Genomic DNA, 22,885 nt, shown 5'->3' with positions numbered 1-22,885 from the left:
GACACCTTGACTTTCTCCACATTTTGTTACCTTACAGCCTTAATCTGATATAGATTCAATTGTTGTTGTTTTCTTCATTAATCTACACACAATACCCCATAATGACAAAGAAAAAAACAGGTTTAACATTTTTTTTTGCAAATGTATATATATATATTTTTAACTGAAATATCATATTTACATAAGTATTCAGACCTTTTTACTCAGTACTTTGTTGAAGCACCTTTGGCAGTGATTACAGCCTCGAGTCTTCTTGGGTATGACGCTACAAGCTTGGCACAACTCTGCAGATCCTCTCAATCGCTGTCAGCTATTTTCAGGTCTCTCCAGAGATGTTCGATCAGGTTCAAGTCCGGGCTCTGGCTGAGCCACTCAAGGACATTCAGAGACGTGTCCCGAAGCCACTCTTGCGTTGTCTTGGCTGTGAGCTTAGGGTCGTTGTCCTGTTGGAAGGTGAACCTTCGCCCCAGTCTGAGGTCCTGAGCACTCTGGAGCAGGTTTTCATCAAGGATCTCTCTGTACTTTGCTCTGTTCATCTTTCGTTCGATGCTGACTAGTCTCCCAGTCCCCGTCGCTGTAAAAACATCCCTACAGCATGATGCTGCCACCACCATGCTTGGCATTCAGGCCAAGGAGTTCAATCTTGGTTTCATCAGACCAGAGAATCTTGTTTCTCCTGGTCTGAGAGTCTTTAGGTGCCTTTTGGCAAACTCCAAGCGGGCTGTCATGTGCCTTTTACTGAGGAGTGGCTTCCGTCTGGCCACTCTACCATAAAGGCCTGATTGGTGGAGTGCTGCAGAGATGGTTGTCCTTCTGGAAGGTTCTCCTATCTCCACAGAGGAACTCTAGAGCTCTGTCAGAGTGACCATCGGGTTCTTTGTCACCTCCCTGACCAAGGACCTTCTCCCCCGATTGCTCAGTTTGGCCGGGCGGCCAGCTCTAGGAAGAGTCTTGGTGGTTCCAATCTTCTTCCATTTAAGAATGATGGAGGCCACTGTGTTCTTGGGGACATTCAATGCTGCAGAAATGTTTTGGTACCCTTCCATAGATATGTGCTTTGACACAATCCTGTCTCGGAGCTCTATGGACAATTTATTCGACGTCATGGCTTGGTTTTTGCTCTGACATGCACTGTCAACTGTGGGACCTTATATATAGACAGGTGTGTGCCTTTCCAAATCATGTCCAATCAATTGAATTTACCACAGGTGGACTCCAATCAAGTTGTAGAAACATCTCAAGGATGATCAATGGAAACAGGATGCCCCCGAGCTCAATTTCAAGTCTCATAGCAAAGGGTCTGTATACTTATGTAAATAAGGTACTTCTGTTTTTTATTTTGAATACATTTGCAAACATTTCTAAAAACCTGTTTTTGCTTTGTCATTATGGGGTATTGTGTGTAGATTGATGAGGGGGAAAAAAAATAATTTAATCAATTTTAGAATGAGGCTGTAACGTAACAACATGTAGAAAAAGTAAAGGGGTCTGAATACTTTCCGAATGCACTGTACACATAATTTACTGTCACATACGCCAGATAGGTGCGGTTGAAATGTGTTGTTTTACAGGGTCAGATATAGTATTACTGCGCCCCCTGGAGCAAATTAGGGTTAAGTGCCTTGCTCAAGGGCACGTCGACAGATCTTTCACCTTTTCGGCTCTTCGATCCAGCGACCTTTCGGGTTACTGGGCCCCAACGCTCTAACCGCTAGGCTACCTGCCTCCCCGATATCCACGACCACAGGTCACAGCTCTAACTGCTAGGCTACCTGCAGCCCCGATATCCACAACCACAGGTCACAGCTCTAACCGCTAGGCTACCTGCCTCCCCGATATCCACAACCACAGGTCACAGCTCTAACCGCTAGGCTACCTGCAGCCCCGATATCCACAACCACAGGTCACAGCTCTAACCGCTAGGCTACCTGCCTCCCCGATATCCACGACCACAGGTCACAGCTCTAACCGCTAGGCTACCTGCCTCCCCGATATCCACGACCACAGGTCACAGCTCTAACCGCTAGGCTACCTGCCTCCCCGATATCCACAACCACAGGTCACAGCTCTAACCGCTAGGCTACCTGCAGCCCCGATATCCACAACCACAGGTCACAGCTCTAACCGCTAGACTACCTGCCTCCCCGATATCCACAACCACAGGTCACAGCTCTAACCGCTAGGCTACCTGCAGCCCCGATATCCACAACCACAGGTCACAGCTCTAACCGCTAGGCTACCTGCAGCCCCGATATCCACAACCACAGGTCACAGCTCTAACCGCTAGGCTACCTGCAGCCCCGATATCCAGGTCACAGCTCTAACCGCTAGGCTACCTGCCTCCCCAATATCCACAACCACAGGTCACAGCTCTAACCGCTAGGCTACCTGCAGCCCCGATATCCACGACCACAGGTCACAGCTCTAACCGCTAGGCTACCTGCAGCCCCGATATCCACGACCACAGGTCACAGCTCTAACCGCTAGGCTACCTGCCTCCCCGATATCCACGACCACAGGTCACAGCTCTAACCGCTAGGCTACCTGCCTCCCCGATATCCACGACCACAGGTCACAGCTCTAACCGCTAGGCTACCTGCCTCCCGATATCCACGACCACAGGTCACAGCTCTAACCGCTAGGCTACCTGCCTCCCCGATATCCACGACCACAGGTCACAGCTCTAACCGCTAGGCTACCTGCCTCCCCGATATCCACAACCACAGGTCACAGCTCTAACCGCTAGGCTACCTGCAGCCCCGATATCCACAACCACAGGTCACAGCTCTAACCGCTAGGCTACCTGCCTCCCCGATATCCACAACCACAGGTCACAGCTCTAACCGCTAGGCTACCTGCCTCCCCGATATCCACAACCACAGGTCACAGCTCTAACCGCTAGGCTACCTGCCTCCCCGATATCCACAACCACAGGTCACAGCTCTAACCGCTAGGCTACCTGCCTCCCGATATCCACGACCACAGGTCACAGCTCTAAGGCTCCTCGCTTCAGGTCACAGCTCTAACCGCTAGGCTACCTGCAGCCCCAATATCCACAACCACAGGTCACAGCTCTAACCGCTAGGCTACCTGCCTCCCCGATATCCACGACCACAGGTCACAGCTCTAACCGCTAGGCTACCTGCAGCCCCGATATCCACAACCACAGGTCACAGCTCTAACCGCTAGGCTACCTGCCTCCCCGATATCCACGACCACAGGTCACAGCTCTAACCGCTAGGCTACCTGCAGCCCCGATATCCACAACCACAGGTCACAGCTCTAACCGCTAGGCTACCTGCCTCCCCGATATCCACGACCACAGGTCACAGCTCTAACCGCTAGGCTACCTGCAGCCCCGATATCCACAACCACAGGTCACAGCTCTAACCGCTAGGCTACCTGCAGCCCCGATATCCACGACCACAGGTCACAGCTCTAACCGCTAGGCTACCTGCCTCCCCGATATCCACGACCACAGGTCACAGCTCTAACCGCTAGGCTACCTGCAGCCCCGATATCCACAACCACAGGTCACAGCTCTAACCGCTAGGCTACCTGCAGCCCCGATATCCACAACCACAGGTCACAGCTCTAACCGCTAGGCTACCTGCAGCCCCGATATCCACGACCACAGGTCACAGCTCTAACCGCTAGGCTACCTGCCTCCCCGATATCCACGACCACAGGTCACAGCTCTAACCGCTAGGCTACCTGCCTCCCCGATATCCACGACCACAGGTCACAGGTCATAGTCAGTACATTAACCTCAATCATTTAACAGCACACACACAATATTCCATCCAATCATTTAACAGCACACACAATATTCCATCCAATCATTTAACAGCACACACACAATATTCCATCCAATCATTTAACAGCACACACACAATATTTCATCCAATCATTTAACAGCACACACAATATTCCATCCAATCATTTAACAGCACACACACAATATTCCATCCAATCATTTAACAGCACACACACAATATTCCATCCAATCATTTAACAGCACACACACAATATTCCATCCAATCATTTAACAGCACACACACAATATTCCATCCAATCATTTAACAGCACACACACAATATTCCATCCAATCATTTAACAGCACACACACAATATTCCATCCAATCATTTAACAGCACACACACAATATTCCATCCAATCATTTAACAGCACACACACAATATTCCATCCAATCATTTAACAGCACACACACAATATTCCATCCAATCATTTAACAGCACACACACAATATTCCATCCAATCATTTAACAGCACACACACAATATTCCATCCAATCATTTAACAGCACACACACAATATTCCATCCAATCATTTAACAGCACACACACAATATTCCATCCAATCATTTAACAGCACACACACAATATTCCATCCAATCATTTAACAGCACACACACAATATTCCATCCAATCATTTAACAGCACACACACAATATTCCATCCAATCATTTAACAGCACACACACAATATTCCATCCAATCATTTAACAGCACACACACAATATTCCATCCAATCATTTAACAGCACACACACAATATTCCATCCAATCATTTAACAGCACACACACAATATTCCATCCAATCATTTAACAGCACACACACAATATTCCATCCAGAACGACGGACACTGCTTCACTGTTTTATTATGTTTCTCAGAAAGGTGTGTTTTATTTCTATTGGCCATCAGACAGACAGGAAACAGGAAGGGGTGTTTTATTAGCCATCAGACAGACAGGAAACAGAAAGGTGTGTTTTATTTATATTGGCCATCAGACAGACAGGAAACAGAAAGGTGTGTTTTACTAGCCATCAGACAGACAGGAAACAGGAAGGTGTGTTTTATTTCTATTGGCCATCAGACAGACAGGAAACAGAAAGGTGTGTTTTATTAGCAATCAGACAGACAGGAATCAGAAAGGTGTGTTTTATTAGCCATCAGACAGACAGGAAACAGAAAGGTGTGTTCTATTGGCCATCAGACAGACAGGAAACAGAAAGGTGTGTTTTATTAACCATCAGACAGACAGGAAACAGAAAGGTGTGTTTTATTAGCCATCAGACAGACAGGAAACAGAAAGGTGTGTTTTATTAGCCATCAGACAGACAGGAAACAGAAAGGTGTGTTTTATTAACCATCAGACAGACAGGAAACAGGAAGGTGTGTTTTATTAACCATCAGACAGACAGGAAACAGAAAGGTGTGTTTTATTAGCCATCAGACAGACAGGAAACAGAAAGGTGTGTTTTATTAGCCATCAGACAGACAGGAAACAGAAAGGTGTGTTTTATTAGCCATCAGACAGACAGGAAACAGAAAGGTGTGTTTTATTAACCATCAGACAGACAGGAAACAGAAAGGTGTGTTTTATTAGCCATCAGACAGACAGGAAACAGAAAGGTGTGTTTTATTAGCCATCAGACAGACAGGAAACAGAAAGGTGTGTTTTATTAACCATCAGACAGACAGGAAACAGAAAGGTGTGTTTTATTAGCCATCAGACAGACAGGAAACAGAAAGGTGTGTTTTATTAGCCATCAGACAGACAGGAAACAGAAAGAAAGGTGTGTTTTATTAACCATCAGACAGACAGGAAACAGAAAGGTGTGACAGACAGGAAACAGGAAGGTGTGTTTTATTAGCCATCAGACAGACAGGAAACAGAAAGGTGTGTTTTATTAGCCATCAGACAGACAGGAAACAGAAAGGTGTGTTTTATTAGCCATCAGACAGATAGGAAACAGAAAGGTGTGTTTTATTAACCATCAGACAGACAGGAAACAGAAAGGTGTGTTTTATTAGCCATCAGACAGACATGAAACAGAAAGGTGTGTTTTATTAGCCATCAGACAGATAGGAAACAGAAAGGTGTGTTTTATTAACCATCAGACAGACAGGAAACAGAAAGGTGTGTTCTATTAGCCATCAGACAGACAGGAAACAGAAAGGTGTGTTTTATTAACCATCAGACAGACAGGAAACAGAAAGGTGTGTTCTATTAGCCATCAGACAGACAGGAAACAGAAAGGTGTGTTCTATTAACCATCAGACAGACAGGAAACAGATTATAACATCCTCAGAAGTATTTTAAAAAATATTCACAGAAATATAAAATTAAATCTAAATTGAAATGATGAATATAAAACTAATGTAATTCCAGTAGCTTTGATGTTTGGAGGCCTTGGAGAGGCTTCTGAGTTACACACACACACACACACACACACACACACACACACACACACACACACACACACAAGATACACAAATACGCCCACGCACACCCCAGTGAGCAAAATTGGTTGAAAGACATATTTTCAATGTCTTATCAACGTCTTTTCAACGTCTTGTGCTCGTAGCGACCGCATGTACACACACACACACACACACACACACACACACACACACACACACACACACACACACACTCAGAGGAGAAGGCAGCGGCAGGTCATTCCTATTCCATCACAGCATTCTGTAGATGATATCAGGCTGAAAGACCAGGAACAGAGGAGACCAGTCAAACAGGGTCCTATTCATTAGTGCACACTGTAGCAAAACAGGAAGTCAAAACAGGTGTTTCTTATTGGACGAATCCAGGTCAGTCCCTTCCTGCCTGTTTCATAATGACTATATCATTATTGACCAGGTCAGTCCCTCCCTGCCTGTTTCATAATGACTATATCATTATTGACCAGGTCAGTCCCTCCCTGCCTGTTTCATAATGACTATATCATTATTGACCAGGTCAGTCCCTCCCTGCCTGTTTCATAATGACTATATCATTATTGACCAGGTCAGTCCCTCCCTGCCTGTTTCATAATGACTATATCATTATTGACCAGGTCAGTCCCTCCCTGCCTGTTTCATAATGACTATATCATTATTGACCAGGTCAGTCCCTCCCTGCCTGTTTCATAATGACTATATCATTATTGACCAGGTCAGTCCCTCCCTGCCTGTTTCATAATGACTATATCATTATTGACCAGGTCAGTCCCTCCCTGCCTGTTTCATAATGACTATATCATTATTGACCAGGTCAGTCCCTCCCTGCCTGTTTCATAATGACTATATCATTATTGACCAGGTCAGTCCCTCCCCTGCCTGTTTCATAATGACTATATCATTATTGACCAGGTCAGTCCCTCCCTGCCTGTTTCATAATGACTATATCATTATTGTCCAGGTCAGTCCCTCCCTGCCTGTTTCATAATGACTATATCATTATTGTCCAGGTCAGTCCCTCCCTGCCTGTTTCATAATGACTATATCATTATTGTCCAGGTCAGTCCCTCCCAGCCTGTTTCATAATGACTATATCATTATTGTCCAGGTCAGTCCCTCCCTGCCTGTTTCATAATGACTATATCATTATTGACCAGGTCAGTCCCTCCCTGCCTGTTTCATAATGACTATATCATTATTGACCAGGTCAGTCCCTCCCTGCCTGTTTCATAATGACTATATCATTATTGACCAGGTCAGTCCCTCCCAGCCTGTTTCATAATGACTATATCATTATTGACCAGGTCAGTCCCTCCCTGCCTGTTTCATAATGACTATATCATTATTGACCAGGTCAGTCCCTCCCTGCCTGTTTCATAATGACTATATCATTATTGACCAGGTCAGTCCCTCCCTGCCTGTTTCATAATGACTATATCATTATTGACCAGGTCAGTCCCTCCCTGCCTGTTTCATAATGACTATATCATTATTGACCAGGTCAGTCCCTCCCTGCCTGTTTCATAATGACTATATCATTATTGACCAGGTCAGTCCCTCCCCTGCCTGTTTCATAATGACTATATCATTATTGACCAGGTCAGTCCCTCCCTGCCTGTTTCATAATGACTATATCATTATTGACCAGGTCAGTCCCTCCCTGCCTGTTTCATAATGACTATATCATTATTGACCAGGTCAGTCCCTCCCTGCCTGTTTCAAAATAATGTAACCCTATAACCCCTGACCTCTACTACTCCCCAACACTGACTATAACCCCTGACCTCTACTACTCCCCAACACTGACTATAACCCCTGACCTCTAACCCCTGACCTCTACTACTCCCCAACACTGACTATAACCCCTGACCTCTACTACTCCCCAACACTGACTATAACCCCTGACCTCTACTACTCCCCAACACTGACTATAACCCCTGACCTCTACTACTCCCCAACACTGACTATAACCCCTGACCTCTACTACTCCCCAACACTGACTATAACCCCTGACCTCTACTACTCCCCCAACACTGACTATAACCCCTGACCTCTACTACTCCCCAACACTGACTATAACCCCTGACCCTCTACTACTCCCCAACACTGACTATAACCCCTGACCTCTACTACTCCCCAACACTGACTATAACCCCTGACCTATAACCCCTGACCTCTACTACTACCCAACACTGACTATAACCCCTGACCTCTACTACTCCCCAACACTGACTATAACCCCTGACCTCTACTACTCCCCAACACTGACTATAACCCCTGAACTCTAACCCCTGACCTCTACTACTCCCCAACACTGACTATAACCCCTGACCTATAACCCCTGACCTCTACTACTCCCCAACACTGACTATAACCCCTGACCTCTACTACTCCCCAACACTGACTATAACCCCTGACCTCTAACCCATGACCTCTACTACTCCCCAACACTGACTATAACCCCTGACCTCTACTACTCCCCAACACTGACTATAACCCCTGACCTCTACTACTCCCCCAACACTGACTATAACCCCTGACCTCTACTACTCCCCAACACTGACTATAACCCCTGACCTCTACTACTCCCCAACACTGACTATAACCCCTGACCTCTACTACTCCCCAACACTGACTATAACCCCTGACCTCTACTACTCCCCAACACTGACTATAACCCCTGACCTCTAACCCCTGACCTCTACTACTCCCCAACACTGACTATAACCCCTGACCTCTACTACTCCCCAACACTGACTATAACCCCTGACCTCTAAACCCCTGACCTCTACTACTCCCCAACACTGACTATAACCCCTGACCTCTACTACTCCCCAACACTGACTATAACCCCTGACCTCTACTACTCCCCAACACTGACTATAACCCCTGACCTCTAAACCCTGACCTCTACTACTCCCCAACACTGACTATAACCCCTGACCTCTACTACTCCCCAACACTGACTATAACCCCTGACCTCTACTACTCCCCAACACTGACTATAACCCCTGACCTCTACTACTCCCCAACACTGACTATAACCCCTGACCTCTACTACTCCCCAACACTGACTATAACCCCTGACCTCTACTACTCCCCAACACTGACTATAACCCCTCACCTCTACTACTCCCCAACACTGACTATAACCCCTGACCTCTACTACTCCCCAACACTGACTATAACCCCTGACCTCTACTACTCCCCAACACTGACTATAACCCCTCACCTCTAACCTCAACACTGCTCACCCGCTGGAGGACGTGCTGTTCCTGCAGGAAGGAGGAAGTGGATGTGGGAAGGACTTCCTGTCCGCCGGCCTTGCAGCGCAGGTAACCATAGAGATTAGCAACCTGGAGAGAGATACCGGCTATCACCAACACCTGAGAGAGAGAGAGAGAGAGAGAGAGAGAGAGAGAGAGAGAGAGAGAGAGAGAGAGAGAGAGAGGGAGAGAGAGAGAGAGCGAGAGAGAGAGAGGGAGAGAGAGAGAGAGAGAGAGAGGGAGAGAGAGAGAGAGAGAGAGAGAGAGAGAGAGAGAGAGAGAGAGAGAGAGAGAGAGAGAGAGAGAGAGAGAGAGAGAGAGAGAGAGAGAGAGAGAGAGAGAGAGAGGGGATGTGTGAGTCTGTATTTGTGTTTTATTGTGTCCAAAATACACCAGATATTGTTGTTGTGGGGGAGGCCAGGAGGAGGTGCTCATTTTGGAAATGGGCTGCTCATTTGACTGTTACATGGAGCAGACCTTTGCTGACAAGCTGCTTAAATACCAGCCCCATGTATCACACGTGGACATCCTTGGTTAGGAGTGCAGGTAAGTAGCACTGATACAGAGTTGTGTAAAGTTGATATAATCTTACTGAAAATGATTCACAGCTTTAATGGCTGCCAAGGGGGCTTCCAACAAGTATTAACTCAGGGTGCTGGAGACTTATCCAAATATCACATCAGTTTGTACTTTTATTTTTATTTGGACAATTTTCTATAACTTTCTTTCGCTTTGAAAATATGTAGTAGGTTGTGTAGATGTGTAGGAAAAAACATGTAATTTAATCCCTTTTTATATTTAGTTTTAAGGCAGCAAAATGTGAAACAAGTTAAAGGGGGTGTAGACTTTCTATAGGAATACAGTATCCAGGCTTCAGGTTGCAGGCCTGCTTCAGACTAAAGGAAAAGCAATTAGACACTGCTCTGTTTCAGCTGTTATGGTCAGTCTAGCTGTATGGAGGAGAAGGTACTGCTCTGTTTCAGCTGTTATGGTCAGTCTAGCTGTATGGAGGAGAAGGTACTGCTCTGTTTCAGCTGTTATGGTCAGTCTAGCTGTATGGAGGAGAAGGTACTGCTCTGTTTCAGCTGTTATGGTCAGTCTAGCTGTATGGAGGAGAAGGTGCTGCTCTGTTTCAGCTATTATGGTCAGTCTAGCTGTATGGAGAAGGTACTGCTCTGTTTCAGCTGTTATGGTCAGTCTAGCTGTATGAAGGAGAAGGTACTGCTCTGTTTCAGCTGTTATGGTCAGTCTAGCTGTATGGAGGAGAAGGTACTGCTCTGTTTCAGCTATTATGGTCAGTCTAGCTGTATGGAGGAGAAGGTACTGCTCTGTTTCAGCTGTTATGGTCAGTCTAGCTGTATGGAGAAGAAGGTACTGCTCTGTTTCAGCTGTTATGGTCAGTCTAGCTGTATGGAGGAGAAGGTACTGCTCTGTTTCAGCTGTTATGGTCAGTCTAGCTGTATGGAGGAGAAGGTACTGCTCTGTTTCAGCTGTTATGGTCAGTCTAGCTGTATGGAGGAGAAGGTACTGCTCTGTTTCAGCTATTATGGTCAGTCTAGCTGTATGGAGGAGAAGGTACTGCTCTGTTTCAGCTGTTATGGTCAGTCTAGCTGTATGGAGAAGGTACTGCTCTGTTTCAGCTGTTAGGGTGGTGTGTGTGTGTGTGTGTGTGTGTGTGTGTGTGTGTGTGTGTGTTACCAGCCAGTGTATCTCCAGTCAGAACAGGGTGGTGTGTGTGTGTGTGTGTGTGTGTGTTACCAGCCAGTGTATCTCCAGTCAGAACAGTGTGTGTGTGTGTGTGTGTGTGTGTTACCAGCCAGTGTATCTCCAGTCAGAACAGGGTGTGTGTGTGTGTGTGTGTGTGTTACCAGCCAGTGTATCTCCAGTCAGAACAGGGTGGTGTGTGTGTGTGTGTGTGTGTTACCAGCCAGTGTATCTCCAGTCAGAACAGGGTGGTGTGTGTGTGTGTGTGTGTGTGTGTGTGTGTGTGTGTGTGTGTGTGTGTGTGTGTGTGTGTGTAGTTACCAGCCAGTGTATCTCCAGTCAGAACAGGGTGGTGTGTGTGTGTGTGTTACCAGCCAGTGTATCTCCCGTCAGAACAGGGTGGTGTGTGTGTGTGTGTGTGTGTGTGTGTGTGTGTGTGTGTGTGTGTGTGTGTGTGTGTGTGTGTGTTACCAGCCAGTGTATCTCCAGTCAGAACAGGGTGGTGTGTGTGTGTGTGTGTGTGTGTGTGTGTGTGTGTGTGTGTGTGTGTGTGTGTGTGTGTGTGTGTTACCAGCCAGTGAATCTTCAGACAGAACAGGGTGGTGAAGAAGAATCCGGACCAGATGAGAGGACAGATGATCAGTCCCAACCAGAAGATCCTGGCCTCCACCTCCGTACCACTGCCCCGGGGGGAGGTCTACACACACATAGACATCAGTGGGCTACACACACACACACACACCCAAACTTAGAACTGCATAGCCTTCCACTCACACACACACAGCAGCGTCTCACCTTCCTGGCCTCAAACACCCAGAGACTCCTCCCATCCTCATCCACCTGGTTCCACCATCGCAGACCCACCAACAACCTGCCTGTCACATTCTGACACAAACATGAGAAAGTGTGAGAGACAGAGACAGCATGCTAGAGAGAGAGACAGCATGCTAGAGAGAGAGACAGCGTGCTAGAGAGAGAGACAGCATGCTAGAGAGAGAGACAGCGTGCTAGAGAGAGAGACAGCATGCTAGAGAGAGAGACAGCATGCTAGAGAGAGAGACAGCGTGCTAGAGAGAGAGACAGCGTGCTAGAGAGAGAGACAGCATGCTAGAGAGAGAGACAGCGTGCTAGAGAGAGAGACAGCGTGCTAGAGAGAGAGACAGCGTGCTAGAGAGAGAGAGACAGCGTGCTAGAGAGAGAGACAGCATGCTAGAGAGAGAGACAGCGTGCTAGAGAGAGAGACAGCGTGCTAGAGAGAGAGACAGCATGCTAGAGAGAGAGACAGCATGCTAGAGAGAGAGACAGCGAGCTAGAGAGAGAGACAGCGAGCTAGAGAGAGAGACAGCATGCTAGAGAGAGAGACAGCATGCTAGAGAGAGAGAGACAGCATGCTAGAGAGACAGACAGCATGCTAGAGAGAGAGACAGCATGCTAGAGAGAGAGACAGCATGCTAGAGAGAGAGACAGCGAGCTAGAGAGAGAGACAGCATGCTAGAGAGAGAGACAGCGTGCTAGAGAGAGAGACAGCATGCTAGAGAGAGAGACAGCGTGCTAGAGAGAGAGACAGCGTGATAGAGAGAGAGACAGCGTGATAGAGAGAGAGACAGCGTGCTAGAGAGAGAGACAGCGTGCTAGAGAGAGAGACAGTGTGATAGAGAGAGAGACAGCGTGCTAGAGAGAGAGACAGCATGAGTGAGTGAGTGAGCGAGTGTGAGTGAGTGAGTGAATAAGTGAGAGAGTGAGTGTGAGTGAGTGAGTGTGTGGGTGAGCCAGTGTGAGTGTGTGAGTGGGTGAGCCAGTGTGAGTGTGTTTGTGTGTGAGCCAGTGTGAGTGAGTGAGTGAATAAGTGAGAGTGAGTGAGTGGGTGAGCCAGTGTGAGAGAGTGAGTGTGAGTGAGTGAGTGAGTGAGTGTGTGTGTGTTCTCACCTTAACGGACCAGAAGTCGCAGGACAGCAGAGTGATGATCATAATGAAGCAGGAAGTAAAGCTCTTGGTGAACCAATCACAGAGCAGGTAAGTTACTATGGCAGCCACGCGGAAGAACAGGTGCAGGAAGGAGGCGAGGGGGTGTCTGGAAACAATCAATCAGTCAGTAAAATAGTTTCACCTTGCTCTTTATTTTACAATCCTTTCAGATCTACAGTGGGGAAAAAAAGTATTTAGTCAGCCACCAATTGTGCAAGTTCTCCCACTTAAAAAGATGAGAGAGGCCTGTAATTTTCATCATAGGTACACGTCAACTATGACAGACAAAATGAGGGCAAAAAAATCCAGAAAATCACATTGTAGGATTTTTAATGAATTTATTTGCAAATTATGGTGGAAAATAAGTATTTGGTCACCTACAAACAAGCAAGATTTCTGGCTCTCACAGACCTGTAACTTCTTCTTTAAGAGGCTCCTCTGTCTGACTAGGGGGTAGGGACTAGGGGTTAGAGACTAGGGGGTAGGGACTAGGGGTAGAGACTAGGGGTAGAGACTAGGGGGTAGGGACTAGGGGTTAGAGACTAGGGGTAGGGACTAGGGGGTAGAGACTAGGGGGTAGGGACTAGGGGGTAGGGAGTAGGGACTAGGGACTAGGGGGTAGGGACTAGGGGGTAGGGACTAGGGGGTAGAGACTAGGGGGTAGGGACTAGAGGGTAGAGACTAGGGGGTAGAGACTAGGGGTAGGGGTAGGGACTAGGGACTAGGGGTAGGGACTAGGGGTAGGGACTAGGGGTAGAGACTAGGGGGAGGGACTAGGGACTAGGGGTAGGGACTAGGGACCAGGGAGGGACTAGGGACTAGGGGTAGAGACTAGGGACTAGGGGTAGGGACTAGGGGTTAGAGACCAGGGGGTAGGGACTAGAGGGTAGAGACTAGGGGTAGAGACTAGGGGGTAGGGGTTAGGACTAGGGACTAGGGGGTAGAGACTAGGGACTAGGGGTAGGGACTAGGGGTTAGAGACTAGGGGTAGGGACTAGAGGGTAGAGACTAGGGGGTAGAGACTAGGGGGTAGGGGTAGGGACTAGGGACTAGGGGTAGGGACTAGGGGTAGGGACTAGGGGGTAGAGACTAGGGGTAGGGACTAGGGACTAGGGGTAGGGACTAGGGACTAGGGGGTAGGGACTAGGGACTAGGGGGTAGGGACTAGGGACTAGGGGGTAGAGACTAGGGACTAGGGGGTAGGGACTAGGGGTTAGAGACTAGGGGGTAGGGACTAGAGGGTAGAGACTAGGGGGTAGAGACTAGGGGGTAGGGGGTAGGGACTAGGGACTAGGGGGTAGGGACTAGGGGGTAGGGACTAGGGGGTAGAGACTAGGGGGTAGGGACTAGGGACTAGGGGGTAGGGACTAGGGACTAGGGGCTAGGGACTAGGGACTAGGGGGTAGAGACTAGGGACTAGGGGGTAGAGACTAGGGACTAGGGGTAGGGACTAGGGGGTAGGGACTAGGGGGTAGGGACTAGGGGGTAGAGACTAGGGGGTAGAGACTAGGGGGTAGGGACTAGGGACTAGGGGGTAGGGACTAGGGGTAGGGACTAGGGGTAGAGACTAGGGGGTAGGGACTAGGGGTAGAGACTAGGGGGTAGGGACTAGGGGGTAGAGACTAGGGTTTAGGGACTAGGGGCTAGGGACTAGGGGCTAGGGACTAGGGGGTAGGGGGTAGGGGGTAGGGACTAGGGGGTAGAGACTAGGGGGTAGGGGGTAGGGACTAGGGGGTAGGGACTAGGGACTAGGGGGTAGAGACTAGGGGGTAGAGACTAGGGGGTAGAGACTAGGGGGTAGGGACTAGGGGTTAGAGACTAGGGGGTAAGGACTAGGGGGTAAGGACTAGGGGCTAGGGACTAGGGGCTAGGGACTAGGGGGTAGGGGGTAGGGACTAGGGACTAGGGGGTAGAGACTAGGGGGTAGGGACTAGGGACTAGGGGGTAGGGACTAGGGGGTAGAGACTAGGGGGTAGAGACTAGAGGGTAGGGACTAGGGGGTAGGGACTAGGGGGTAGGAACTAGGGGGTAGGGACTAGGGGGTAGGGACTAGGGACTAGGGGGTAGGGACTAGGGGGTAGGGACTAGGGAGTAGGGACTAGGGGGTAGGGACTAGGGGGTAGGGACTAGGGACTAGGGGCTAGGGACTAGGGGGTAGGGACTAGGGACTAGGGGGTAGGGACTAGGGGGTAGACACTAGGGGGTAGAGACTAGGGGTAGGGACTAGGGGTAGGGACTAGGGGTAGAGACTAGGGGGTAGGGACTAGGGGTAGGGACTAGGGGGTAGGGACTAGGGAGTAGGGACTAGGGGTAGGGACTAGGGAGTAGGGACTAGGGGCTAGGGACTAGGGACTAGGGGGTAGGGACTAGGGGGTAGGGACTAGGGGTAGGGACTAGGGGTAAGGACTAGGGGGTAGGGACTAGGGGCTAGGGACTAGGGGCTAGGGACTAGGGGTAGGGACTAGGGGCTAGGGACTAGGGGGCTAGAGACTAGGGGTAGGGGCTAGGGGGTAGAGACTAGGGGGTAGGGACTAGGGGCTAGGGACTAGGGGGTATGGACTAGGGGGTAGGGACTAGGGGTAGAGACTAGGGGGTAGGGGGTAGGGAAAAAGGAGGTAGAGACTAGGGGTAGAGACTAGGGGGAAGAGACTAGGGGCTAGGGACTAGGGGGTAGGGACTAGGGGGTAGAGACTAGGGGGTAGGAACTAGGGGCTAGGGGGTAGGGACTAGGGGGTAGGGACTAGGGGGTAGGGGGTAGGGACTAGGGGGTAGAGACTAGGGGCTAGGGACTAGGGGGTAGGGACTAGGGGGTAGAGACTAGGGGTAGGGACTAGGGGAGAGACTAGGGGTAGGGACTAGGGGGTAAGGACTAGGGGTAGGGACTAGGGGCTAGGGACTAGGGGTAGGGACTAGGGGTAGGGACTAGGGGGTAGAGACTAGGGGGTAGGGGGTAGGGACTAGGGGCTAGAGACTAGGGGGTAGAGACTAGGGGGTAGGGCCTAGGGGGTAGGGACTAGGGGGTAGAGACTAGGGGGTAGAGACTAGGGGGTAGGGACTAGGGGGTAGAGACTAGGGGGTAGGGGGTAGGGGGTAGGGACTAGGGGGTAGAGACTAGGGGGTAGGGACTAGGGACTAGGGGGTAGAGACTAGGGGGTAGAGACTAGGGGGTAGAGACTAGGGGGTAGGGACTAGGGACTAGGGGGTAGGGACTAGGGGGGTAGAGACTAGGGGTAGGGACTAGGGGGTAGGGACTAGGGGATAGGAACTAGGGGGTAGGGACTAGAGGGTAGGGACTAGGGTTTAGGGACTAGGGGGTAGGGACTAGGGGGTAGGGACTAGGGGGTAGGGGCTAGGGAGTAGGGACTAGGGGGTAGGGATTAGGGGGTAGGGACTAGGGGGTAGGGACTAGGGGCTAGGGACTAGGGACTAGGGGGTAGAGACTAGGGGTAGGGACTAGGGGGTAGGGGGTAGGGACTAGGGGGTAGAGACTAGGGGGTAGAGACTAGGGGGTAGGGACTAGGGGGTAGGGACTAGGGGGTAGAGACTAGGGGGTAGAGACTAGGGGGTAGGGACTAGGGGGTAGAGACTAGGGGTAGGGACTAGGGGTAGGGACTAGGGGGTAGGGGCTAGGGAGTAGGGACTAGGGGTAGGGACTAGGGGTAGGGACTAGGGGTAGGGACTAGGGGGTTGGGGCTAGGGACTAGGGACTAGGGGTAGGGACTAGGGGGTAGGGACTAGGGGTAGGGACTAGGGGCTAGGGACTAGGGGCTAGGGACTAGGGGGTAGGGACTAGGGGGTAGAGACTAGGGGGTAGGGACTAGGGGGTAGGGACTAGGGGGTAGGGACTAGGGGTAGAGACTAGGGGGTAGGGACTAGGGGTAGAGACTAGGGGTAGGGACTAGGGGCTAGGGACTAGGGGTATGGACTAGGGGGTAGGGACTAGGGGTAGAGACTAGGGGGTAGGGGGTAGGGAAAAAAGGGGGAGAGACTAGGGGGTAGAGGATAGGGGGTAGAGGATAGGGGTAGGGACTAGGGGTAGGGACTAGGGGGTAGGGACTAGGGGGTAGAGACTAGGGGAGTAGGCGGTAGGGACTAGGGGTAGAGACTAGGGGGCTAGGGACTAGGGGGTAGGGACTAGGGGGTAGAGACTAGGGGGTAGGGACTAGGGGGTAGAGACTAGGGGGTAGAGACTAGGGGGTAGGGACTAGGGGGTAGGGACTAGGGGGTAGGGACTAGGGGCTAGGGACTAGGGGTAGGGACTAGGGGGTAGGGACTAGGGGTAGAGACTAGGGGTAGGGGGTAGGGACTAGGGGGGTAGAGACTAGGGGTAGGGACTAGGGGGTAGGGGCTAGGGGTAGGGACTAGGGGGTAGGGACTAGGGGAAGGGGCTAGGGGGGTCGGGGGTAGGGACTAGGGGGTATAGACTAGGGGGTAGAGACTAGGGGTAGGGACTAGGGGGTAGGGACTAGGGGTAGGGACTAGGGGGTAGGGACTAGGGGCTAGGGGGTAGGGGCTAGGGGGTAGGGACTAGGGGGAGGGACCAGGGGCTAGGGACTAGGGGCTAGGGACTAGGGGCTAGGGACTAGGGGGTAGGGACTAGGGGCTAGGGACTAGGGAATAGGGGCTAGGGACTAGGGACTAGGGGGTAGGGACTAGGGGGTAGGGACTAGGGGGTAGGGACTAGGGGGTAGGGGCTAGGGACTAGGGGGTAGGGACTAGGGGGTAGGGGGTAGGGACTAGGGGTAGAGACTAGGGGCTAGGGACTAGGGGTAGGGACTAGGGGTAGGGACTAGGGGTAGAGACTAGGGGTAGGGACTAGGGGTGGAGACTAGGGGGTAGAGACTAGGGGTAGGGACTAGGGGGTAGGGACTAGGGGGTATGGATTAGGGGCTAGGGACTAGGGGGTATGGACTAGGGGTAGGGACTAGGGGGTAGAGACTAGGGGGTAGGGACTAGGGGGTAGAAACTAGGGGTAGAGACTAGGGGGTAGGGACTAGGGAGTAGGGACTAGGGGGTAGGGGGTAGGGACTAGGGGGGTAGAGACTAGGGGTAGAGACTAGGGGGTAAGGACTAGGGACTAGGGGGTAGGGACTAGGGGAGGGACTAGGGACTAGGGACTAGGGGTAGGGACTAGGGGTAAGGACTAGGGGTAGGGACTAGGGGGTAGGGACTAGGGGTAGGGACTAGGGGTAGGGACTAGGGGTAGGGACTAGGGGTAAGGACTAGGGGCTAGGGACTAGGGGGTAGGGACTAGGGGGTAGGGACTAGGGGTAGGGACTAGGGAGTAGGGACTAGGGACTAGGGGTTAGGGACTAGGGGGTAGGGACTAGGGGAAGAGACTAGGGACTAGGGGGTAGGGACTAGAGGGTAGAGACTAGGGGGTAGGGACTAGGGGGTAGGGACTAGGGGCTAGGGGTTAGAGACTAGGGGCTAGGGGGTAGGGACTAGGGGGTAGGGACTAGGGGCTAAGGACTAGGGGGTAGGGACTAGGGGGTAGAGACTAGGGGGTAGGGACTAGGGACTAGGGGGTAGGGACTAGGGGGTAGAGACTAGGGGCTAGGGACTAGGGGGTAGGGACTAGGGGCTAGGGGTTAGAGACTAGGGGCTAGGGACTAGGGGGTAGAGACTAGGGGGTAGGGACTAAGGGGTAGGGACTAGGGGGTAGGGACTACGGGGGTAGGGACTAGGGGGTAGGGACTAGGGGTAGGGACTAGGGGCTAGGGACTAGGGGGTAGGGACTAGGGGCTAGGGACTAGGGGTAGGGACTAGGGGGTAGGGTCTAGGGGTAGGGACTAGGGGTAGGGTCTAGGGGGTAGGGACTAGGGACTAGGGGGTAGGGACTAGGAGGTAGGGACTAGGGACTAGGGGGTAGGGACTAGGGACTAGGGGGTAGGGACTAGGGGGTAGGGACTAGGGGGTAGGGACTAAGGGGTAGGGGGTAGGGACTGGGGGCTAGGGACTAGGGGAGTAGGGGCTAGGGGGTAGGGACTAGGGACTAGGGGCGTAGAGACTAGGGACTAGGGGGTAGGGACTAGGGGTAGAGACTAGGGGTAGAGACTAGGGACTAGGGGTAGAGACTAGGGGCTAGGGACTAGGGGCAGGGACTAGGGGGTAGAGACTAGGGGGTAGAGACTAGGGGGTAGAGACTAGGGGTAGGGACTAGGGGGTAGAGACTAGGGTCTAGGGGGTAGGGACTAGGGGTAGGGAGTAGGGACTAGGGGTAGGGACTAGGGACAGGGACCAGGGGTAGGGACTAGGGGGTAGGGACTAGGGGCAGGGACTAGGGGGTAGAGACTAGGGGTAGGGGGTAGAGACTAGGGGTAGGGGGTAGAGACCAGGGGTAGGGACTAAGGGGTAGGGACTAGGGTAGGGACTAGGGGCTAGGGGCAGGGACTAGGGGTAGGGACTAGGGGGTAGGGACTAGGGACTAGGGACTAGGGGGTAGGGACTAGGGGGTAGGGACTAGGGGGTAGGGACTAGGGGGTAGGGACTAGGGGGTAGGGACTAGGGGTAGGGACTAGGGGGTAGTATACAGCGCCTTCAGAAAGTTTTCACACCCCTTGACTTTTTCCACATTTTGTTGTGTTACAAGGTGGGATTAAAATGGATTTGATTGTAATTTTTGTTTAAGGATCTACACAAAATACTTGAATGTCAAAGTGGAAGAATAAATTCTGAAAAATAAAAAAACAAATATATTTCTTGATTAGATAAGTATTTAACCTTCTGAGTCAATACATGGTAGAATCACCTTTGGCAGCGATTACAGCTGTGAGTCTTACTGGGTAAATCTCTAAGAGCTTTGCACACCTGGATTGTACAATATTTGCACGTTATTCTTCAAGCTCTGTCAAAATTGGCTGTTGATCATTGCTAGACAGCCATTTTCAAGTCTTGCCATAGATTTTCAAGCCGATTTAAGTCAACTGTAACCAGGCCACTCAGGAACATTCACTGTCTTCTTGGTAAGCAACTCCAGTGTAGATTCTGCCCTGTGTTTTAGGTTATTGTCCTGTTGAAAAGTGAATGTGTCTCCCAGTGTCTGGTGGAAAGCAGACTGAACCAGGTTTTCCGCTAGGATTTTGCCTGTGCTTAGCTCTATTCCATTCATTTTTATCCCCCAAAAAAACTCCCTAGTCCTTGCCGATGACAAGCACACCCATAACATGATGCAGCCACCACCATGCTTGAACATATAGAGAGTGGTACTCAGTGATGTGTTGCGTTGGATTTGCCCCAAACATAACACTTTGTATCCTTGTAACATTTTCTGCAGTTTTACTTTAGTGCCTTATTGCAAACAGCAAGCATGTTTTGGAATATTTTGATTCTGTACAGGCTTCCTTCTTTTCACTCTGTCATTTAGGTTAGTATTGTGGAGTAACTACAATGTTATTGATCCATCCTCAGTTTTCTCCTATCACAGCCATTAAACTCTGTAACTGTTTTAAAGTCACAATTGGCCTCATTGTGAAATCCCTGAGCGGTTTCCTTCCTCTCTGGCAACTGAGTTAGGAAGGACGCCTGTATCTTTGTAGTGACTGGGTGTATTGATACACCATCCAAAGTGTAATTAATAACTTCACCATGCTCAAAGGGATATTCAATGTCTGCTTTTTTTTTTTTATACCCATCTACCAATAGGTGCCCTTCTTTGCGAGGCATTGGAAAACCACCCTGGTCTTTGTGGTTGAATCTGTGTTTGAAATTCACTGCTCGACTGAGGGACCTTACAGATAATTGTATGTGTGGGGTACAGAGATGAGGTAGTCATTCAAACATCATGTTAAACACTATTATTGCACACAGAGTGAGTCCATGCAACTTATTATGTGATTTGTTAAGCACATTTTTACTCCTGAACTTATTTAGGCTTGCCATAACAAAGGGGTTGAATACTTATTGACCCAAGATATTTCAGCTTTTCATTTTAATTAATTTGTAAAAAAAAAAAAAAGATACAAACTTAGATCCACTTTGACATTATGGGGTATTGTGTGTAGGCCAGTGACACAAAATCTCAATTTAGTCCATTTTAAATTCAGGCTGTAACAAAACAAAAATATGGAAAAAGTCGAGGGGTGTGAAGACTTTCTGAAGGCACTGTACATCAACGTAGACCTATATAGAGTAGGTTACTTCTCTAGTCTATTACTGGGTTAAATATAGATCAACGTAGACCTATATAGAGTAGGTTACTTCTCTAGTCTATTACTGGGTTAAATATAGATCAACGTAGACCTATATAGAGTAGGTTACTTCTCTAGTCTCGCTCACTTACCGGATCTTTGCGCCCCTGCGCGCTCTCTGCTCCTCCTCCTCCGTACTGAAATCCAACTCCACCTCCTCCGTGTCGTCCACGAGACCACCCTGCACCGGTGCACACACAACCCGTAAAACACACAACCGTTAGCCTACTAGCTAGCTACCGACCGGAGAAGGATTTCATTAAAACAACAACACATGCAACCTATCCTACCTGTTTCATTGTGAGCGATAGACCGGGGGGTTCTAGTCCAGATCTGTCCGCTATTGCTCATTCGTTCTGTTCTGACGGCTCTGTCCGTTGTTATTGTGGCTAGAATAGAGCAGGTGTCGCAGTGAAACGGGTCCGACTGGAGAGAGATGCTCTCGCATCAGCATCATCTGGCAAGAGAGATGGGATCTTTCTTTCTGTGAGAGAAACTCGCTAAATTGCTTGTTAATATAGCCCACATTAAGCCATACAGTAGGCTATCCGGTCGTCTGGGCTACTTTAGCTGTTGCTAAGACTTGTTTTATGTTTTGCTGGGTAGTAACGGACTGTTATCGGTTCATCAGTAGTAAGTGTTAACGTTCTTACCCGCTCTGACCATGTCGTGTCGCTGTCACTCCAACAACGGACGGTTAGCGGCTCACGAGCAGCGCCCGTTCCAACAATAAAGGCTAAACTCTTCCTTCCTTCCTTCCTTCCTTCCTTCCCTTCCTTCCTGCTCTCCTGTCTCCGTGTGTGTGTGTGTGTGTGTGTGTCACGCAGTAATTTGATCATGATACAGTATCAATATAATCATATTTATTCATTTTTAAATAACATTGAAAACACTGTGAAGAAGTCATTCTATCCTATATTTAACAGGCAAACACTTTGATTATAAGGCAGCGGTGCATTCGGAAAGTATTCAGACCCCTTGACTGTTTCCACATTTTGTTACGTTACAGCCTTATTCTAAAATGGATTAAAAATGGGATTTTCCCCCTCGTCAACCCATAATGACAAAGAAAAAAACAGTTTTTTTGAAATGTTTGCTAATTTATTAAACATTAAATAACTGAAATATAACATTTACATAAGTATTCAATGCTGCAGAAAAAGATTTGTACCCCTTCCCCAGATCTGTGCCTTGACACAAGCATGTCTCGGAGCTCTACGGACAATTCCTTCGACCTCATGGCTTGGTTTTCGCTCTGACATGCACTGTCAACTGTGGGACCTTATATAGACAGGATGTGTGCCTTTCCAAATCATGGCAAATCAATGGAATTTACCACAGGTGGACTCCAATCAAGTTGTAGAAACATCTCAAGGATGATCAATGGAAACAGGATGCACCTGAGCTTAATTTCGAGTCTCTTAGCAAAGGGTCTATTTCAGTTTTTGTTTTTTTATTACATTTGCAAAAAATGTCTAAAAACCTGTTTTGACTTTGTCAT

At 49.7% G+C, this 22,885-nt stretch overlaps 1 protein-coding gene across 3 annotated transcripts; it reads right to left on the bottom strand.

Moving 5' to 3' along the window:
• Window positions 1–5,066: 5,066 nt before the first annotated feature.
• On the bottom strand, window positions 5,067–21,884 carry LOC121557033 (Golgi apparatus membrane protein TVP23 homolog A). 3 transcript variants are annotated; one of them, XM_041870921.2, is made up of 7 exons: window positions 21,675–21,884; window positions 21,477–21,565; window positions 13,157–13,301; window positions 12,026–12,115; window positions 11,802–11,927; window positions 9,500–9,646; window positions 5,067–6,524 (listed from the first exon to the last, which is right to left on the bottom strand). In XM_041870921.2, the coding sequence occupies exons 1-7, from the start codon at window positions 21,681–21,683 to the stop codon at window positions 6,498–6,500; spliced, it is 633 nt and encodes a 210-aa protein (XP_041726855.1). In that variant the 5' UTR covers window positions 21,684–21,884; the 3' UTR covers window positions 5,067–6,497. The 3 variants fall into 3 exon arrangements, with proteins under 3 accessions (XP_041726855.1, XP_041726857.1, XP_041726856.1); XM_041870923.2 differs by having other exon boundaries at window positions 9,493–9,646; window positions 21,675–21,883; XM_041870922.2 differs by having other exon boundaries at window positions 9,515–9,646; window positions 21,675–21,820.
• Window positions 21,885–22,885: the final 1,001 nt, after the last annotated feature.

Source organism: Coregonus clupeaformis, unplaced genomic scaffold (assembly GCF_020615455.1).
Source record: "Coregonus clupeaformis isolate EN_2021a unplaced genomic scaffold, ASM2061545v1 scaf0078, whole genome shotgun sequence".
In the NCBI taxonomy this organism is placed as follows: domain Eukaryota; kingdom Metazoa; phylum Chordata; class Actinopteri; order Salmoniformes; family Salmonidae; genus Coregonus; species Coregonus clupeaformis.
The sequence above is the reverse complement of the archived record's forward strand: the minus strand, read 5'-3'. Positions and strand labels throughout refer to the sequence as shown.

What these genes read in the sequence shown, in the direction of transcription:
- LOC121557033 (XM_041870921.2), bottom strand. An exon ending in CGCAGGGGCGCAAAGATCCG is followed by an intron (nt 13,302 to 21,476) that starts GTAAGTGAGCGA and finishes GATTGTTTCCAG; the next exon opens with ACACCCCCTCGCCTCCTTCC. An exon ending in GGGTGTTTGAGGCCAGGAAG is followed by an intron (nt 11,928 to 12,025) that starts GTGAGACGCTGC and finishes ATGTGTGTGTAG; the next exon opens with ACCTCCCCCCGGGGCAGTGG.